The following is a 16,502-nucleotide window of genomic DNA, read 5'->3' as shown; positions in this document are numbered from 1 at the left end:
CTAAAGTTGCTATGCTTAGCAAAGCCAAGCCCAAGCCCACCATGATTGATTCTGATTGGACCAAGCGGGATGGCCTTGACCTTGTTTTGTCATTCAGGATACATTGAAAAATTAAGTCAATTCTTCGGACTATTAAAAGAAAAAACAAAAACAAAAAAAATAAAAAATAGAAACAAAACAAAACAAAAATAAAATCCAATGCCTCAACACATGTTTAAGCACAAAATTATTTCCAAGTACAACCTAAAACAGGACCAGACTTAACCCATGGCCTCAACCCTAGCCTGCTCTCGCCTCTACCTAATCTTGCCTTAGGCTTGAAAATCCAACCCAAATGCTCTAGGTCATGGATTTAGTGGATGGTATCGATATCGATATCGATACCAATTCAGATTAAATTGATTGGTGAATATCGATCAGTTTTACTCCTCAAACAATACGAGTAATCGATTTAGAATTTAAATATTGGTTTCAATCGATACCAATATAATACAATAAATATGGCTGATACGATACCAATACTTTTTTTTTTTTAAGTAAAGGATACGATATCAATACTTGAGACCATGCTCTAGGTTCAAGAGCAAGCCAAGGCGGGGCCGAGCTCATAGTGTCAAACTTACACCCCCTGATAACTATATTTGATGACCATTGATCGCTTTTTTTTTTTTTTTTTTTTTGGGACGATGACCATCATCTCTCTCTCATTTGTTAAATTTCTTCAAGACTTTGTGTTACATGGAATAGTATATCCACAAAAACCTGTCAATGGGTACCTCCATCAGATCAAATGTGCACAATCCATTGTGATGGTTCTCTCACACAGGAGAGGGCTGGTTATAGTGAAATTATAAAGGACAGTAGTGGACAACCTATTCTGGCTTTTGCAGGAAAAGGGGTGGCAAAGTCAGTCTTATATATGGAGCTCATGGCAATTCTAAAGGGGGCTGAATTGTATAAAGAATTGAATCTTTTGCATATATCAATTAGATCATACTCGAAGGTAACTGTGGATATCATAATTGGTCAGATTGAAGGACCATGGGAGATCCAAACTCTTAAAAGCAAGATTCTTCATCTACCAAAGGAATTTGGAAGGAAAGAGAAACTACATATGTGGAGGGAAGTCAATATTACAGTTGACTTTATGGCTACATATGATACAGGAGATGATGAAATTACTATTCGACCCGAATATTTTTCACAAGACCTGCAAAGTCTAGTGGACTTAGATGCTAATCGTACTATTTATTTGAGGAAGTATTGTAATGGGTGAATAATTGTATAATCTTTTCATTGCATTATGCAGGATCCATCATATTTGTTAAGGGACTTCTCCACCTTTCTTTAGGTCTGTCCAAAGTCTAAAGGGGGTAGGTGAAATTGCCTCTTTTTGTATTTCTTATTTTTCTTCAATATACGGAATTACTTAAAAAAAAAAAAAACTGTCATGACTTCTTTTGCGGAAAAACCCCCCCTTGTTCTCTTTTTCGTTTTGGACATCTTTTTTCAACCGTGCGTAAGCACCCCAATCGAAACCGATCCTCCCGATCTAAGATTGTCGGCTTTGGAAGCCTCGAAGGGTTTCCTCTCAACTGGACAACTAAACTTCCACCTTTCCCCACTGCTGTTTCTTCAGAGTAGCTAGGGTTTCCCAATCAAATTCCATCTACTTCTGTTGGAACTTGGAAGATTTTTCCGTGGCGGGATCGGATTGATTTTGTTCTTGCTTAAGAATGTCGGAAATTCGATTTATTCTTTCGTTTTTAGCGGAATTCTTGGGATGCTTGTTCCGGGTTTAACGGAATGTAGTATAGAGCTTTTGCGATTTGAATTAGACTTGGATTGGGTTTCTATAGGCTCCATGATCTTCGCGTATAATGAGGGGTAAAGCTTCCTGGTGCTCCTCGCTTACTGTTAGTACATTGTCGTGATGGCTGCTCCGAGGAGTATTGTAATCGATACTGGGAGGCAGAGGGACGAAGAGAATGCGAAAGAGGATTCACCCACGAGTAAGAAACCCATTTCTGCGAAATTGGACGGTAGATTTCCGTTGTCGCAATGGGAGTTGGTTGTTGCTGTTAGTGTTTTTTTGCTTTTCTCTATCGGTCTCTTTTGTGTCTATGTCACCATGCCGGCTGCCGAGTATGGCAAGATCAAGTTGCCTCGCTCTATTTCAGATCTCCGAGTTCTCAAGTGAGTTCCACTTCAAAGACTTTATCTTTCTGCTTTGTTGAAAGTTTGAGTTATAGATCAGTTTTTCCTATTCGGTTTCTTTCAAAAAGAAGGGGAAAAAAATCTATTTCTTTTGGCTAATCGATTATATTTTGTCCTAGTAACAGTTATGTTATTTGTTGGTCACAACTCTTAGCATCACTTGCCATTCAAGCTGTTAATATTCTAAATGCAAACTGCGATGATTTTTTTACTTTTTATATTTGTAATTACTAATTAGAAACATTAACGTAGCATCTCAGTTTCACATGGTAATAAGAAATTGATGAAATTTTATAACTTTTCTTCCTAGAATTTAGCTTTTTTATTTTGTTACTTGGAAATTTCAACTGCATCTGTTGATGTGGGTCATGTATGATTGGGGTCCTTACTCCTTTTTAAGGAAGAGGTAATGGAATATTTTATAAAGTTGATGCCATAGCAGGATCTATTCCTAGGAAATAGCTGGCAGGATATTATGAATTGCAATGTGACATTGATAGGAGGGGTTCTAAACTTCTAATGGTGTGATTTCTTCAGGAAAGCAATCATAGATTACATAAACACTACAAAAATGTGGAAGAAACTTTGTTTAAAGTTGAAACGCACCTATTTTATTGTTGTGGATTGTGCAAGACACTTATGCTTTATTCAACAATTTTGAGTTTGACTTCTGGATACATAGGGAAAGAGGAATAGCGACATTATAGGCTTTGGTTGTACTGTCGTTTCATCCCTAAAAGAAGTTATCCTATTTCTTTTGTTTGGCAAACTAAATATCCACGGAGTTTATAAACATGAGTGGATAGAAAAGGGGATATTAATCCTAAGAATTGGGTCAAACATTGGAGATGGTTCATGAACTGCGTGGATAGACATAAGAAATTGTTGACACTTATCTGAAGACCTGGGGGCTCTAAGAATTAAAAGAGCATGGATCTTCTAGTATTGGAATGCTAAATGTGAACGGTAGGAGAGTATATTTGTAATTGTTGTTTTCTTTGTTCAATAACTTCTTGTTGTGTCTTGTGCTTATGATCTTTGCAAAAAAGAGTGAGGTAATATATGTAGAAACGTAACCCTAAAACGATGCAAAAAAGAATGGGAAAACAAGAACAAACAATCACACAATGAACACATTTACATGATTCATCCAGATTTGCCTACGTTCACGATAAGATGAGATTCTGCTTCACTATCAATGGAAAATAAGGTTATAGCGTTCGTCCTCACACCTCTCTTAGATTACTTACAGAGAAGGAATCCTCTCTACAAATATATAGCAAAACCCTAGTACCAAAAATTACAAAATTGCCTCAGTAAACGAGTCCCAAATAAAAAATTCGGGTGGGGAGCTTGCAACCTCCACAGCCCACTTAACGGTAAGAGGGACCTCTGTTATCTGGGAAAGATCACTAGTACTTCTTGGATTAAACTGCGATGGAATACAAGATGTCATACCCCAACAATCACTAGGTAGAAGAGAGCTCACACATTCAAAGTGTATTTGCATTGCATTAACTCTTAGAGTTTATCAGATTGGGAACATACCCTCTTCTTTGCCAAATTTGACACCTATGGGAACAAAAAAGAACAAAAGGAGAAAATATGAGAAGGAAGAATCAATACTTCTATGCGATGATTTTTGTTTTCAGTCACTGTTGGATGGCTGCTGTATCCTCAGATTCATTTCGAATCTGCTTTATTTCATGTGCTTCAGGATGTAAAGAGTTGTTCCTTTCTGGTTTTGAAGGTTGGATGACTTAAATGATATATTCATTCTCATATATCATATCATACTTAATGACCCCAAGGAAAACCTGGGATTTTCCAATAGGACTTGTTAAAGGGATGGAAGAGCAATGTCAATTTCTTTGGTGAAGCTGAACTGCTTGAAGGAAAAAGATTTTTCCAGTGATATGGTTGAATGAGGGTGGTTGTAATGGGTACTTATTCTTTTTTGGGGTCTTGTGACATTTTAAGTGCTTCATCCCATTAGATAGCTTGATATTTATATTTTTATTCTCATAACTTGCACTAATTCATGTTTGTATAAAGTGATGGAAGAAGAGGATTTTGAACAGGTTAATGTTAGCATTTAATTGTACGATACTGTTTAGCACTGTTATAGTTGGAGGTTCACAACTGCAACTGCTAATGCAATCTATCTGTCTTTTTTACTGTTTGAAATTTTTTTATTAATTCATATAGAGGAACTTTCTTTTTTTAAGGGTGTAACTGGCTTCTGTTGTACCAAGTTTCTTCTTATTTTTGTTACAGTTGCACGGTTTAAGTTCCATGACATGATATTTCAGACCCCCTGCCTTAAAAGAAATTAATCTATTTATATTATATAGATGGATTTGTTTCATTTCTTTCTTTTATTTTTTAATTTGGCTAATGGTTTTTGTTTCATTGTTAACATATTTGAATACATGATGATTTTCGTTATTTTCTTTGTTTCTTATTATTCTAGGGATAATCTTGCAACTTATGCAAAAGACTACCAAGGACAGTTCATTCTAGGTTACTGTTCGACTTACATCTTCATGCAGACATTTATGATTCCTGGAACAATCTTCATGTCATTGCTTGCTGGTGCCCTTTTTGGTGTGATCAAAGGCCTGGTTTTGGTAGTCTTCAATGCCACAGCTGGGGCATCATGTTGCTATTTCCTGTCTAAGTTAATTGGGAGACCTTTAATTAACTGGCTATGGCCTGAAAGATTGAGGTTTTTCCAGGCAGAGGTATTTGATTTTCTTTTCTTTAAAACTATGTCCAATGACCATGTATTAAAACTTTTACTACTTCCTCACTTGAAATTTGTGCATTTCAGATAGCGAAGCGTAGGGAAAAGCTGCTGAATTACATGCTTTTTCTGAGGATAACTCCCACTTTGCCTAACACATTTATTAATTTGGCATCTCCGGTGGTAGATATACCTTTTAATGTGTTTTTCTTGGCAACATTAGTTGGCCTTATTCCAGCTTCATATATCACTGTCAGAGTAAGTCTTTTTCCAGTCATTCCATATCTCATCAAGCGATGAGATTTTCTATTTCATTATTTATCATTTTGTCCATAAAATGGAAATTTTTTGCCTCTTGTTCTTAAGATTATTAGTTATTTGTTTCCTTGAAATTTATTTTCATTGCATTCACATTCATCTTGTGAGAAATATGTCTTGCATCCATTTACTGGGCACTAGTTAACATTTCTTGTCTTTGTAAGTAAGTTACCAGTATCTGGTGAATGTAATTAACTTTTATGTTGCTTCTCTATTATTATTTGGTCAGTAAATTATATGTTGCTTAGGTTTTCATCCCTCTTGTGGAGGTCTTCAATGTTTTAGGTTTCCCTTGCCTAAATTTGGATTCCCTATTGGAGCATGGAGGGAGGAAGTTTTAGCTGCAAAAGTGGATCTCTATGAAAAATTGCCTTCTGCTATATTCTGATCACTTCGAAACGAAGGGAACAGCAGAACATTTGAAGAGAAATCTTATACTCCCTCTGCTAGCACTGTGATTTTTGTTTTCGGCAGACTTTAGAAGCATCAGTTTCTCTCTACTATTTTTGAGAATTGGGATGCAGTAGCCTCAATGATTTTTCATGTATATTGCTCTTTCCTGATCAGTCTTTCTCAGGTTCTCATTCACTGCTTGTATACTGGCATTATCTCCCTCCTTTTTTTTGTTTAGTGAAATGTTTTAGTTTAGGCGCAACCACCCACCCATCGACCTCGAAGTTAAAAAAGAGAGGAGAAGATGTCCATTCCACTGTTTACTAGTGGTTCAGAGGCATTTGTTTCATAATTCTTTTGTGATGGGTGTAATGCCCTTTATAGTTTATATTGAACCTTTTGTGATCCAGTGGCCTTCTAAATAAATTCCATGGTAAAGTTTCGTTTCAGTCTTTGTCCACCTTATTCATTGCTCACATAAAGCACATAATATTCGGCCTGCGCCCTTAAATTGTATAACTTTGTGATGCTCAAGATAGTTGCATATGCTTTTGGTATTGTACGGCTCTGTGAAGTCTGTTGATCTGTCATCTGACTATATTGTTTACATATGTAATTGTGGTACTGGCATAGACATCTGGCAAAATTGCCTGGGAATTGGGTCATGGCTTATGGACAATGGCAGGGACATGGGAGAAACTCTACTGGAATTCTAGTTTGGAAAAATGTTGGAAGAAACTTTTAACTTTTAATGTGCTAGAAAATATATTATTGAAAGAAAGTTAAAGGGAACCAGTTAAAATTAATTTTCTGTTTTTTTTTTTAGAAGATTAAAGAATTAATGAGCACTGTGCTTGCCTGGCTGGCAGTGTTTCTCTCTTGCAGCCCATTTTCAAAGCTCTGAATTTTGACGTATGAGGTCCTGATTACGGGTTATCAGAAGTAAGGAAGAACTAAATGCACAAAGCTTTAATTCCAATTTTGGACACATAATGCAGCATTCTATCTTTCCTCTTTTGACATGGATCTTAGTGTATTTCAGTCTTTTAAGTTTCTCCATGCATTGTTTTATTATGACGGTTTATTCGGTTAATGGTGAAATATAACTGTCTAAAGGCACAATTGACACAGGGAACTCTGAAACCCTTCTCTCTTATGTATTGTTCATTGCATAAAAGGCTAACCTGTTCTCCTACTTTCATCAGGCTGGTCTTGCTCTGGGAGATCTGAAGTCAATTAGGGATCTATATGATATTAAGACCTTGACTGTGCTTTTCCTCATCGGTTCTGTGTCCATACTTCCAACCATCCTGAAGAGGAAGCGAACATATGAATGAAATTTGAAAGGTGTGATTGTTGGACCTTCCCAATCTGCAAGTGTACATGACTGGAGAAAACAGATCCAGTCTAGTCATGATGCTGTCTGACCTAAGCATGACTGTTCAGGATCTTAATGGGGAATCATCCTTCTAAAAGCTCCATGATATACAAGTTGATCTCACCCCTTCTTTTTCCTCTTGTTTTTGATTTCTTTTATTTATTTATTTATTTATCTCTATGTAGTAGTTGAATCACACCCTTGATTATGGGGTTATTATATATTGAAAAGAATACAGGGGTGGTTATTTTAGATCTGTGGGTGGCCAAATTTTTTTCAAGAAAGGTCTTCACATTACACCTTCTTGCATCAGATGAGAAGGCAGAAGCGTAACTACATTGAACACATTGGCTTTGTAAAGCCCATCATTTTCCATTTGTTGATATATCAACTGGAATTTTAAGTTTACAATGAAGGTGGTAGCTCTCTTATTTATCGTGATCTCTTGAATTTACTCATATTTTGAGGATTTCCTATCCTATATGGATATTTGCCTGGTTTATTCGAATACATTTTGTGCTTATTTCACAATTACATTGTTATATTGTTTCGTCGACATTTAAATGTGAAGCTGTATTAACAACCAAGTACCGCACCAAATGTGTTTTTTTACTGTGTTAGTTTTTGGGTTTAAATGTAATAAGTAAATTTTTAGGGGGGGGGGAAAGACATAATATAGACAAACGTGAGGGAGGTTGATGTAAATCATCCTTTAGATTTTGTAAATTGTGAGCCTTCTAATTTATGGCTGTTTTAGAGTCCTTTCATTTTTATTTTCCCTTTTCTTTGTCTTGTTTGGATTCATGTAACCAACCCCATCTCATTAAGTTAGGACAGATTCAAAGAACTTGGCTACTAATAATTTCTTTATATCTACGAGGGAAACCACTCACTTATAGGTTGATTGAATCACTCGTGTATCTTCCAAGAGGGAAAAAGATCTCAAAGAGTTGTTTCACAATACGACTGAATCATGAACTAAGGGATCACTATAGCATTGGCCTATTCAACTCTGGATCAACCCTGATACCACATCTTTCAGATTCCCCCTAACGTATTGGCCAGGTTAACTCGGGATTGGCGAGGATCAATTCACTCCCTCAATCCTTCCACTAAAAAAACTTGAGAAATGGCACTTGACCACTAACTGATACAAAGAATATGATTGAAGCTTTTATTAATAAATGCGGGCCAAAGACAGGGACACATGTTCTTACATCCCCATCGCCTTCTCATCTCTCAACTCCAGAATAAATTTCATCCCGGACACTTGAGTTATACCAGATAACCCGAAACAATAATTACATCAAATATGCAAGACCTTTTGAACTATTCAATGAATACAATACATATGACATTTAGAACCCTAACTGATTTGTCAATATCCCCTTCCTAACTACTACTGAAAGATCCAACCACCTAGCTATCCTCCTCTTCGTCACCCTCAGTTATCTCAAGAATCCCTGTACCAGCATCGAAATCCACATCGTCAATGACAAAATCCCCATCATCATCCTCATCCATCCCATCCATACTTTCACCATCATCATCATCGTCATTGCTCATATCATTGCCATCACTGTCAATGTCAGCATCCAGGTCAGTTCCTGATATTGGCTCCTCATCAGCTTCTGAGTCCTCATTATCATCATCATCTTCCTCAGTTTCAGCATCATCAGGATCAGAATCATCGTCAGTTGGCCGCCTTCGTCCTATCTCATAAAGCCTAGCAGAAGCAAACATCTCTTCATGGTCATCCATAGATACCAAACCGACAAAAGAATCAGTTGGCTCTGTTGAAAAATCAAGGACACAGCGATCAACAGGGACTGTTGCTATGTCTGAGTAGTTAATAGCATCCACAGTCCGAAATGCTGAAAAAAGAGGGTGCCTGACACGCCGGGTGTTTACTGCTGATGTTATGTCCAAAAGATTCCTCCGGAGGATTGCATAGATTACATCTCCACGTCCATTGAATGTTATAACTGTCTGGTCCAAAGAAGGTATACTGCGTAGAAGCTTAAACTTTCGGAGATCCCAGACTTCAGAATTTATAATAACCTACACATTTTATGTTGTTGACAATTAGCAATTATAAGCAGTACAACTCCCTAACGAAGGAAAGACAGGTTCTTTATTTTATATTTTTTTTATTAGGCCCCAAGGAGAGTTGACTCATGACCTGTTAATGTTGAGGTGTTGGTCTTTGCCAACTGAGCAACCTCCTTGGGTGGGAAAGACAGGTTTAAGTATTCCCATCAGACCAAAAGGAGCTGTGACTAGATTTCATTACATAGATAACAAGTCAAAATAAAGACTCCTAACAGATGTTTAGATGTAAGAATTTATCCAACTTCAGTGCTGATCCTAGTTCAGATTTTCTGATTTTCAGACTTAAAATATGCACACCAAAATATTTGGAGAACAAAAAGCTTTATGCATACCTCATTTCCAGCAGGATGAAATCCACCACCCCCATAATCAGTGAACTGGTCAAAACGATGAACAGGGCCAGAATCCCGCCGGTCCCATAAGACCCCATTCCACAGTAGCATTGTGTCTGATGGGCTAAAATGTATAAGGGACTGTACGTGCCCTCTGCCCAGGCCTGAAGAAATTGTAGAGGTATCAGACAGCTTCAATTCCAGATTGAAGGTCTGGATGTCATACAAGAGAACTTCACGCCTGGTCGATTCTGACGATAAGGCTGCAAATGTGGTCCCTGAGTTGCTGAACCGTGCTGACTTGCAACCTTCAAATGAACGCATGGGCCCTGCTGAAACTGAAGATGCATCCCATAGTCGCACATCATAGGATCCAGAAGAGAGAATCAGCTGGCTATCTCCACAGAGGGATGACTGGACACGTGAAACTGGTGACTGGTGGCTTGTGTAGCTCTCCAGAACTATACCACTGTTTGAGTCAAAAATCTTGAGTTCACCAGAATGGCTGCCAGTCGCAATCTGGGAGGAGTCCCCAAGAAAAGCAATGCATGTTAGGAGGGTAGCATCATCCCGGCAAGTGCGCCATGGCCTGAATCTGCTGTAGACAAACTGACGATCCTTATGGTTTCCATGGATTCCACCATAATGGTTCCTGAACCCACGTGTGCTCAGCCTAGCAGTCACATTTGCAGGTGCATCAACATTTCTTCTTGATTCCGGACACACATGTGGGTATAGAAGAGAAAGTGGAGGTAAAGTGGTTATAGGTGCAGAGCATTGGTGATGCTGGTGCTCTAGATACTGCACCACAAGATGGTCTAGAGTCACTCGTTCTGTGTCACCAGGTACTGAGTCAGCAAGAAGACTAGGCAGGGAGGAAGAGGGAGTTACTGGGACCAATGGGGTACTAATATTGTGTTGGCTATTATCCAAATTATCAGTAACAATCCCACTTGCAGCTGAGCGCCCAAACTGATCTCCCTGACTAGAACTTGGTGTACCAGACAACCCAACTGAATCCATCGGTTGACTACTTCTATGGACAGTAATTGGTGTCTGGCATATTGGAGATTGGAACAAATGCTCGCCAGTTGCATGTCGCTTCCCTGGTGAAGCAAATCCACCATCCTTGAAGTCTGTTAGTTTTCGTTTTATTGGTAACACGATTGGAGTCTTAAACTGGAGTTCTGCATCTGCAAAAGGCTTTAGAGCAGACACTGCTGAAGCATCTGATACCCTAGAAGCTGCAGATGCATATTTCAAAGTACTGGAACTCTTGCTGGTTGATGGTGGATTAGACAGAGGCTGATTTCTTGACTGAAAGCTGACATTTGATGAGAAAATCAGTGGTTTCTTCACTACTGAATCACTCAGGCTTGAATCCTCATCTCGTGCTGTTGGTTTTGATGCATTTGAGACAAACCCACAAGAAGTACGACCAGATGGCCACTGAATTTGAGTGGGTGGGGTTTCTTGAACGTAAATTTGGTGTAGGAGTGGAGGCGGTGTTGCCCAAGATGCCAGGGGTATCAACTGAGCCTCTTTTAGCAATAAAGCAGCAGTACTGGTCAAGCCAGATGCCTGAAGGTGCTCATGTATGAGGAGTAAAAGCTCCCTGAAATCAGTACACAAAAATGGAGTGAATAGAAACAGATGAACAAACTAGTACTGACATGCAAAACAAAGAAGTAGAAAATATATCGAATGGTAAATGCCAAAAAAAAGTGGAGAATACCTGGAATGGTAAGTTATAGGAGTGGCAGCAGCTATAGCTGCTCTTTCTATGCGCCTCAAAGTAGGGGCGGCAGCATCTGTGGCTGCCAGTGAGCTTGCACGCCCTGAATTTGTGACGATCTGTACAAGCATAAATGTAAGTTATACAATGATTTTCTCATAATTGCTCAGCATATATACAAACTACAAAAATCAAGTCATAATTTTGTTCATGAGAGAGAGAGAGAGAGCGCTATCTAGGTAAGCACTCTGATATGAATCTCTTGATGAGCACAGCTATTTCTGTTGGATAGATGGAGCACCATGGTGTCAACTCTCAATTCATATCAACCAATATGGCAAGATACATATCGAGATTGGCCAAGTCGATATGATATAGAACAGATACATAAAAATATTTATGTACAAAATTGTATTGAAACAAAACTGATCGATAAAGACCAATGCAGTCAATAAATAGGAGGCCATAACCCAAAAATCCTATTTTTCCAAGAATAACTTCTTTCTCCTCTGATTTGTTGGCCAAAAACCTAAGTAGATCTCATCCATAATAAAAAATGACCGAGTGATTAAACAGGCAAAAATGTGCACTTGGGAATGAAGATTTGAATCACATACATACCATGCTGACAGAGATAACCTGAGACTGGTTAAAAAAAATTAACTGTTAAAGTACTTATTTTATGTGTCAGTGCTTAAAAGCACTAGATTTGCTTGTATCATAAGCAAATCCATGTGTATCAAAGCATATCTAGCATCTCTCTCATACGTCTCTTAAAACCGGCTTTCCGATATGCTGCCCAATACCGATACTTGACACCTTGGGAGAATTCCTTAGATTGTATACATATAAAGTTTCCACTTCCATCCCAGTCAAATGCACCATCTAGTGGATTTTCCACTTGTAATTTCAGCAGCCAAAAACAAGTGCAGGACTAGTGCCAGAGTTGTTAAGGGCACGAGATGTATCAAGGACAAAATTACCTCCTGGCATCTGAGACACAAGGCACACCCCTAAGGGATGTGAGGCATGCAGTTTTTCAAATAATTGTAAATTATCTATTAGAACATGCTATACTATAAAGCAGAAAATATTTAATAATACTCATAGAAATTAGCACAAATTAAAACTTTAATACAAAGACAGTTGTTAAATCCTAAAAGAACCGTAATTTCTTGAGAGTCCTTTACATGGTTCAGAGTAGCCAAGCTTCTCTTGGTGGCCCAATTAGTTGTGCAATGTGGTAGGATGATATGGTGATTCCCCTATTGGATAATAGCGGAAGGTTTGGTTTGGTATACACCCCCTACTGGCATGCACCCTCTCCATATTCCATATTTTGGCGTACACCCCATTGGCACTCCTGGATTCTGAAATCTTTTAGTTTGCCACTTGGCCAATTTCGATTGAGCTGAAACTTGACATGTGGCCAAACTGTTGGAATAGGGATTAGTGTGCCGCAAGGGCACATTGGGGTTTTTCCCCCTTCCAAAGACTCTAATTTTAGTGGGGCGGCTGGATGGGGGGTATAATGGTTAACACTTTATTTGTTTTGTTTTGTACTCCTATCATGACTCTATCATGATTTAATGAGGACTTTATATTAAAAATAGAGGACTTGTGTGATCAGTGAAAGACACACAAGCATTCTCCCATTTTTCCTGTTAACATGGTATCAGAGCCTAATTTCTTATCTAGGTTTTCAAGTTCTAAGCCCCTTCTCCTTCAAAGAACCGTAGACCTTCATTTTTCCTTCCATTACCTTTGTTAGCCTCCATCTTATCCTACCTTTGTCCCATTAACCCACCATAGGGCAACACTAATGAAGTGATTTCCATGAATCTAGTGGCTGTCCTATACCCTACCTCATGAACTAAAACATAAAAAATCCTTGCAATAAAATTTGGGTTCTTCACTCTTTGCGATTTTTTATTCTTTTATTTTATGGAGTGTGGTTTCTTCCTCTTTAAGGAACACATCTCTACCTCTTGAAGATCAAGTACAGCTACCTAGAAGGACTCATCATTATCCACAAGATCAAGACCTACACATTGATTTGAGCAAAAAAAAAAAAAAAAAAAGGTTTTCTCTAAAATCCTGACAAAATCAATTTTTGGGACTCCCTCCTCAAAATTGGCTGAATTTTTTAGGAGATCATCATCACCATCACAAAGGAGATCGACCAAACTTGTGGCCCCATCTGCCAAGTCTCTATATCAATCTCCCATCTTCTTTGACAATTAGGTTTTCTCCCAAAACCCTAATTTGCTTACCTCGACAGTTCATCAAGCATGATATTATTTGGAGTACATCACTACCTTTACAAGGTAATTCGATCCAAGTATAGACACTTTCTGACGGTTGATTTTGAAGATCTAGTATTTCTCTCTCACTGTCAATTTTTTACTAGTTCAATCATGTCTGAACTAACTACTATGACCTCTGGGTCTGATGGACAAAGTCACAATGACTACATGCCTTTTGGCACTAGTTCTGTGAAATTGGACGGAACTAATTACCTCGTCTAGTCCAGATCTACATATCTTACCATTGTTGGTAGAGACCTTACTGGACACATTATAGGAAAATTGAAGAACCCCTCTGATGAGGGTACCCCTCAGGATAAATGGGTCACTAATGGCTCATTGGTAATGTCTTACTTGATTGGTTCTATTCAACAAAGTATTTAGGATTTTTGCTATTAGATACTGCTTCTCAGATTTGGGCTGCTGCTAAGGAACTTATGGGCAACTAGGGAATGATGCTCAGGTATTTGAACTTCGCAAGAAAGTTCGTACCACTACCCAGCGGGAACTCTCTATGTCCAAATATTATGTAGAACTTCGAGCTCTATGGTATGAATTCGACCATTATGCAGATTATCATCCCAAAAATGTTGTAAGACAGTACTATTTACACAAAACATGTGGACAAAATTAGGGTGTATGATTTCTTGGCAGGCTTGAATGTCGAGTATGATCAGATTCGTGTTCAGGTACTTAGAAAATATCCCTTCCCTACTCTGGAACAATCCTTTGCTATGGTTTATAAGGAGGAATGTCACCGTATCTCTATGCTACATACTATTACAACTGAAAAATCAGCTCTACAGACTGGATCCACTATTACCTCTAAAGGAGCAAATCGAACTGGTGATTCTAATAAGGAGATTGTTAAATGTGAACACTGCCACAAACCATACTATACCAAGGCCAATTGTTGGAAGCTCCATGCAAAACCTGTTGATTTTGAGGCAATGCGTGCTCGGGGTCTATCCAAAACTAAAGCCCATCAGGTTAAGACTGTGGACACTCCCCTGCAGCTGATATTGGACTCTTCCAAGAGGAACTCTAGGCTTTCAGACGTATGCTTAAGGCCTCCAATTCATCAACTCCTGCCAATTCAGTCCCTTCAGGTTCCAATTTTGCTCACTCAGGTGTTTTATTTGGTGGTCATAGTGCATCAGTCGGCTCCACTCCCTGGATCATTAACTCCGGTGCCACTGATCACATCATCAGTTCCTCCAATTTATTTCACCAGTTTTCACCCACCTCAGGCAAAGATAAAGTTGGGGTAGCAGATGACACCCTATCATCTGTCTCTGAAAAGGGTTCTATTAAGTGTTCTTTTATACCTCTATCTTCAGTTTTACATATCCCTAATTTTACCACTAATTTGCCATCCATTAGTAGTCTTACTAAAGACCTGAACTGTAAAGCAACATTTTTTCCTTCCCATTGCATATTTCAGGATCTGATAACGGGGAAGACAATTAGATGTGGTAAGGTGCAGGGTGGTCTTTATTTGCTTGATGATGGTTGTCTCCCTACTGCTGCAGCATCAACGAGTCCTCATCTCCTCATCAGCAACACTCTGCTTCTTCTGAATTGACTCAATGGCACTATCGTTTGGGACACCCACCAATTGGGACCTCATCTCTTTTATTTTCGCATTTAGTTAAATCATGTACTACTAGGGATGAACTCTTTTGTGAGGCCTGTACTCTAGCTAAACAAACTCGTTCCAGTTATTTACCTTTAAATAAAAGAAGCTCTTCTATTTTTCATTTGGTTCACTCTGATGTATGGGGTCCATCTCGTCGGACATCTATTTTTGGAAAAATGTGGTTTGTGTCCTTTATTGAGTGTCACTCCAGAACTACTTGGATTTACGTGATGCAGCACAAAAGTGAAGTGTTCGGTTGTTTTCAACAGTTCCATAAAATGATTCAGACTCAGTTCAATGCAACTCTTAAAATTCTGCGTACTGATAATGGAAAAGAGTACATGGAGAGTCAATTTCAAAAATACCTAGTTGATCATGGGATGCTTCACCAGACAAGTTATGTTGACATTGCTACTCAGAATGGGTTGGCTAAACGTAAAAATAGGCACTTAATGGATATTGCTCGAGCCATGATGTTTGCTAAACAAGTTCCACCTCAGTATTGGAGTGATGATGTCCTCACAGCAGCCTACCTAATCAATCATATGCCAACTTGTGTCCTCAACTCTCGACCTCCTATTGAGGTTCTTCAAGGGCCTACATCCTTCCTGGTTCCTCCAAAGACTTTTGGGTGCGTCTGCTATGCTAGAGATTATCATTCACAGGAAAATTGGAACCTGAAGTACGAAGTGTATCTTTCTGGGTTACTCTCCTACACAGAAAGGATATAAGTGTTACCATCCTCCTACCCGGCATACAATAGTAACAATGGATATTGTGTTTCATGAATCTGTTGGTTACTACTCATCGTCACCTTTTCAGTGGGAGTCTAGAGTTCTACTGAAGAAGAGATGAGTTTGAATCTGCTTGCTCCACCAGTATACCCACCATCATCACCTCAGGATCCTCATGCTCCACAAGATAGTGAAAGGGCAAAACCTATTGTTCCAACTCAGGGGGGAGATGACTCCAGTTCAGAGAACCATTGATGAATTCTAGAGACAAACTGATGACTCCACTCTTCAAGTTTATAGGAAGAGACACACTAGAAATAAGCAACCTTACACCATCACCACTACTACAGCACCTGCACACATCCCTTCGCCAGCCTTGGATCCAGAACTGACTGAGCCTCATACTTCAGGTATAATCTCTCCCTCTAATCATCCTATTGCCCTCATAAAAGGCACTAGGACCTGTACTCAACACCCTATATCTCATATTGTTTCATATGATTCCCTTTCTCCCTCCTATCTTTCCGTTGTGTCTTCTCTTTCATCTACTTGTGTCCCTAAGAATTGGCAGAAAGCTCTTGTATAAAAAACG

General features: G+C 38.7%; 2 protein-coding genes across 4 annotated transcripts in view; one reads left to right on the top strand and one right to left on the bottom strand.

Moving 5' to 3' along the window:
- Positions 1-1,493: 1,493 nt before the first annotated feature.
- Positions 1,494-7,493, top strand: LOC122083436 (uncharacterized membrane protein At4g09580-like). Of its 3 annotated transcripts, XM_042651247.1 has the most exons (5): positions 1,495-2,196; positions 4,691-4,961; positions 5,051-5,221; positions 6,560-6,616; positions 6,880-7,013. In XM_042651247.1, the coding sequence occupies exons 1-4, from the start codon at positions 1,934-1,936 to the stop codon at positions 6,590-6,592; spliced, it is 738 nt and encodes a 245-aa protein (XP_042507181.1). In that variant the 5' UTR covers positions 1,495-1,933; the 3' UTR covers positions 6,593-6,616; positions 6,880-7,013. The 3 variants fall into 3 exon arrangements, with proteins under 3 accessions (XP_042507180.1, XP_042507181.1, XP_042507179.1); XM_042651246.1 differs by lacking the exons at positions 6,560-6,616; positions 6,880-7,013 and adding an exon at positions 5,551-6,553 and having other exon boundaries at positions 1,494-2,196; XM_042651245.1 differs by lacking the exon at positions 6,560-6,616 and having other exon boundaries at positions 1,497-2,196; positions 6,880-7,493.
- A 707-nt stretch (positions 7,494-8,200) lies between these two features.
- Positions 8,201-16,502, bottom strand: part of LOC122084974 (DDB1- and CUL4-associated factor homolog 1-like) — a 60,173-nt gene continuing 51,871 nt past the window's right edge. Inside the window, exons 12-14 of the mRNA XM_042653382.1 lie at positions 11,232-11,350; positions 9,497-11,111; positions 8,201-9,113 (exon numbers count right to left, since the gene is read on the bottom strand). Coding sequence (XP_042509316.1) covers positions 8,472-9,113; positions 9,497-11,111; positions 11,232-11,350 — 2,376 coding nt within the window. The 3' untranslated portion in view covers positions 8,201-8,471. The remainder of the gene's footprint in view (positions 9,114-9,496; positions 11,112-11,231; positions 11,351-16,502) is intronic.

Source organism: Macadamia integrifolia, chromosome 7 (genome assembly GCF_013358625.1).
Source record: "Macadamia integrifolia cultivar HAES 741 chromosome 7, SCU_Mint_v3, whole genome shotgun sequence".
Classification (NCBI taxonomy): domain Eukaryota; kingdom Viridiplantae; phylum Streptophyta; class Magnoliopsida; order Proteales; family Proteaceae; genus Macadamia; species Macadamia integrifolia.
This window is presented reverse-complemented; position numbering and strand designations above follow the sequence as displayed.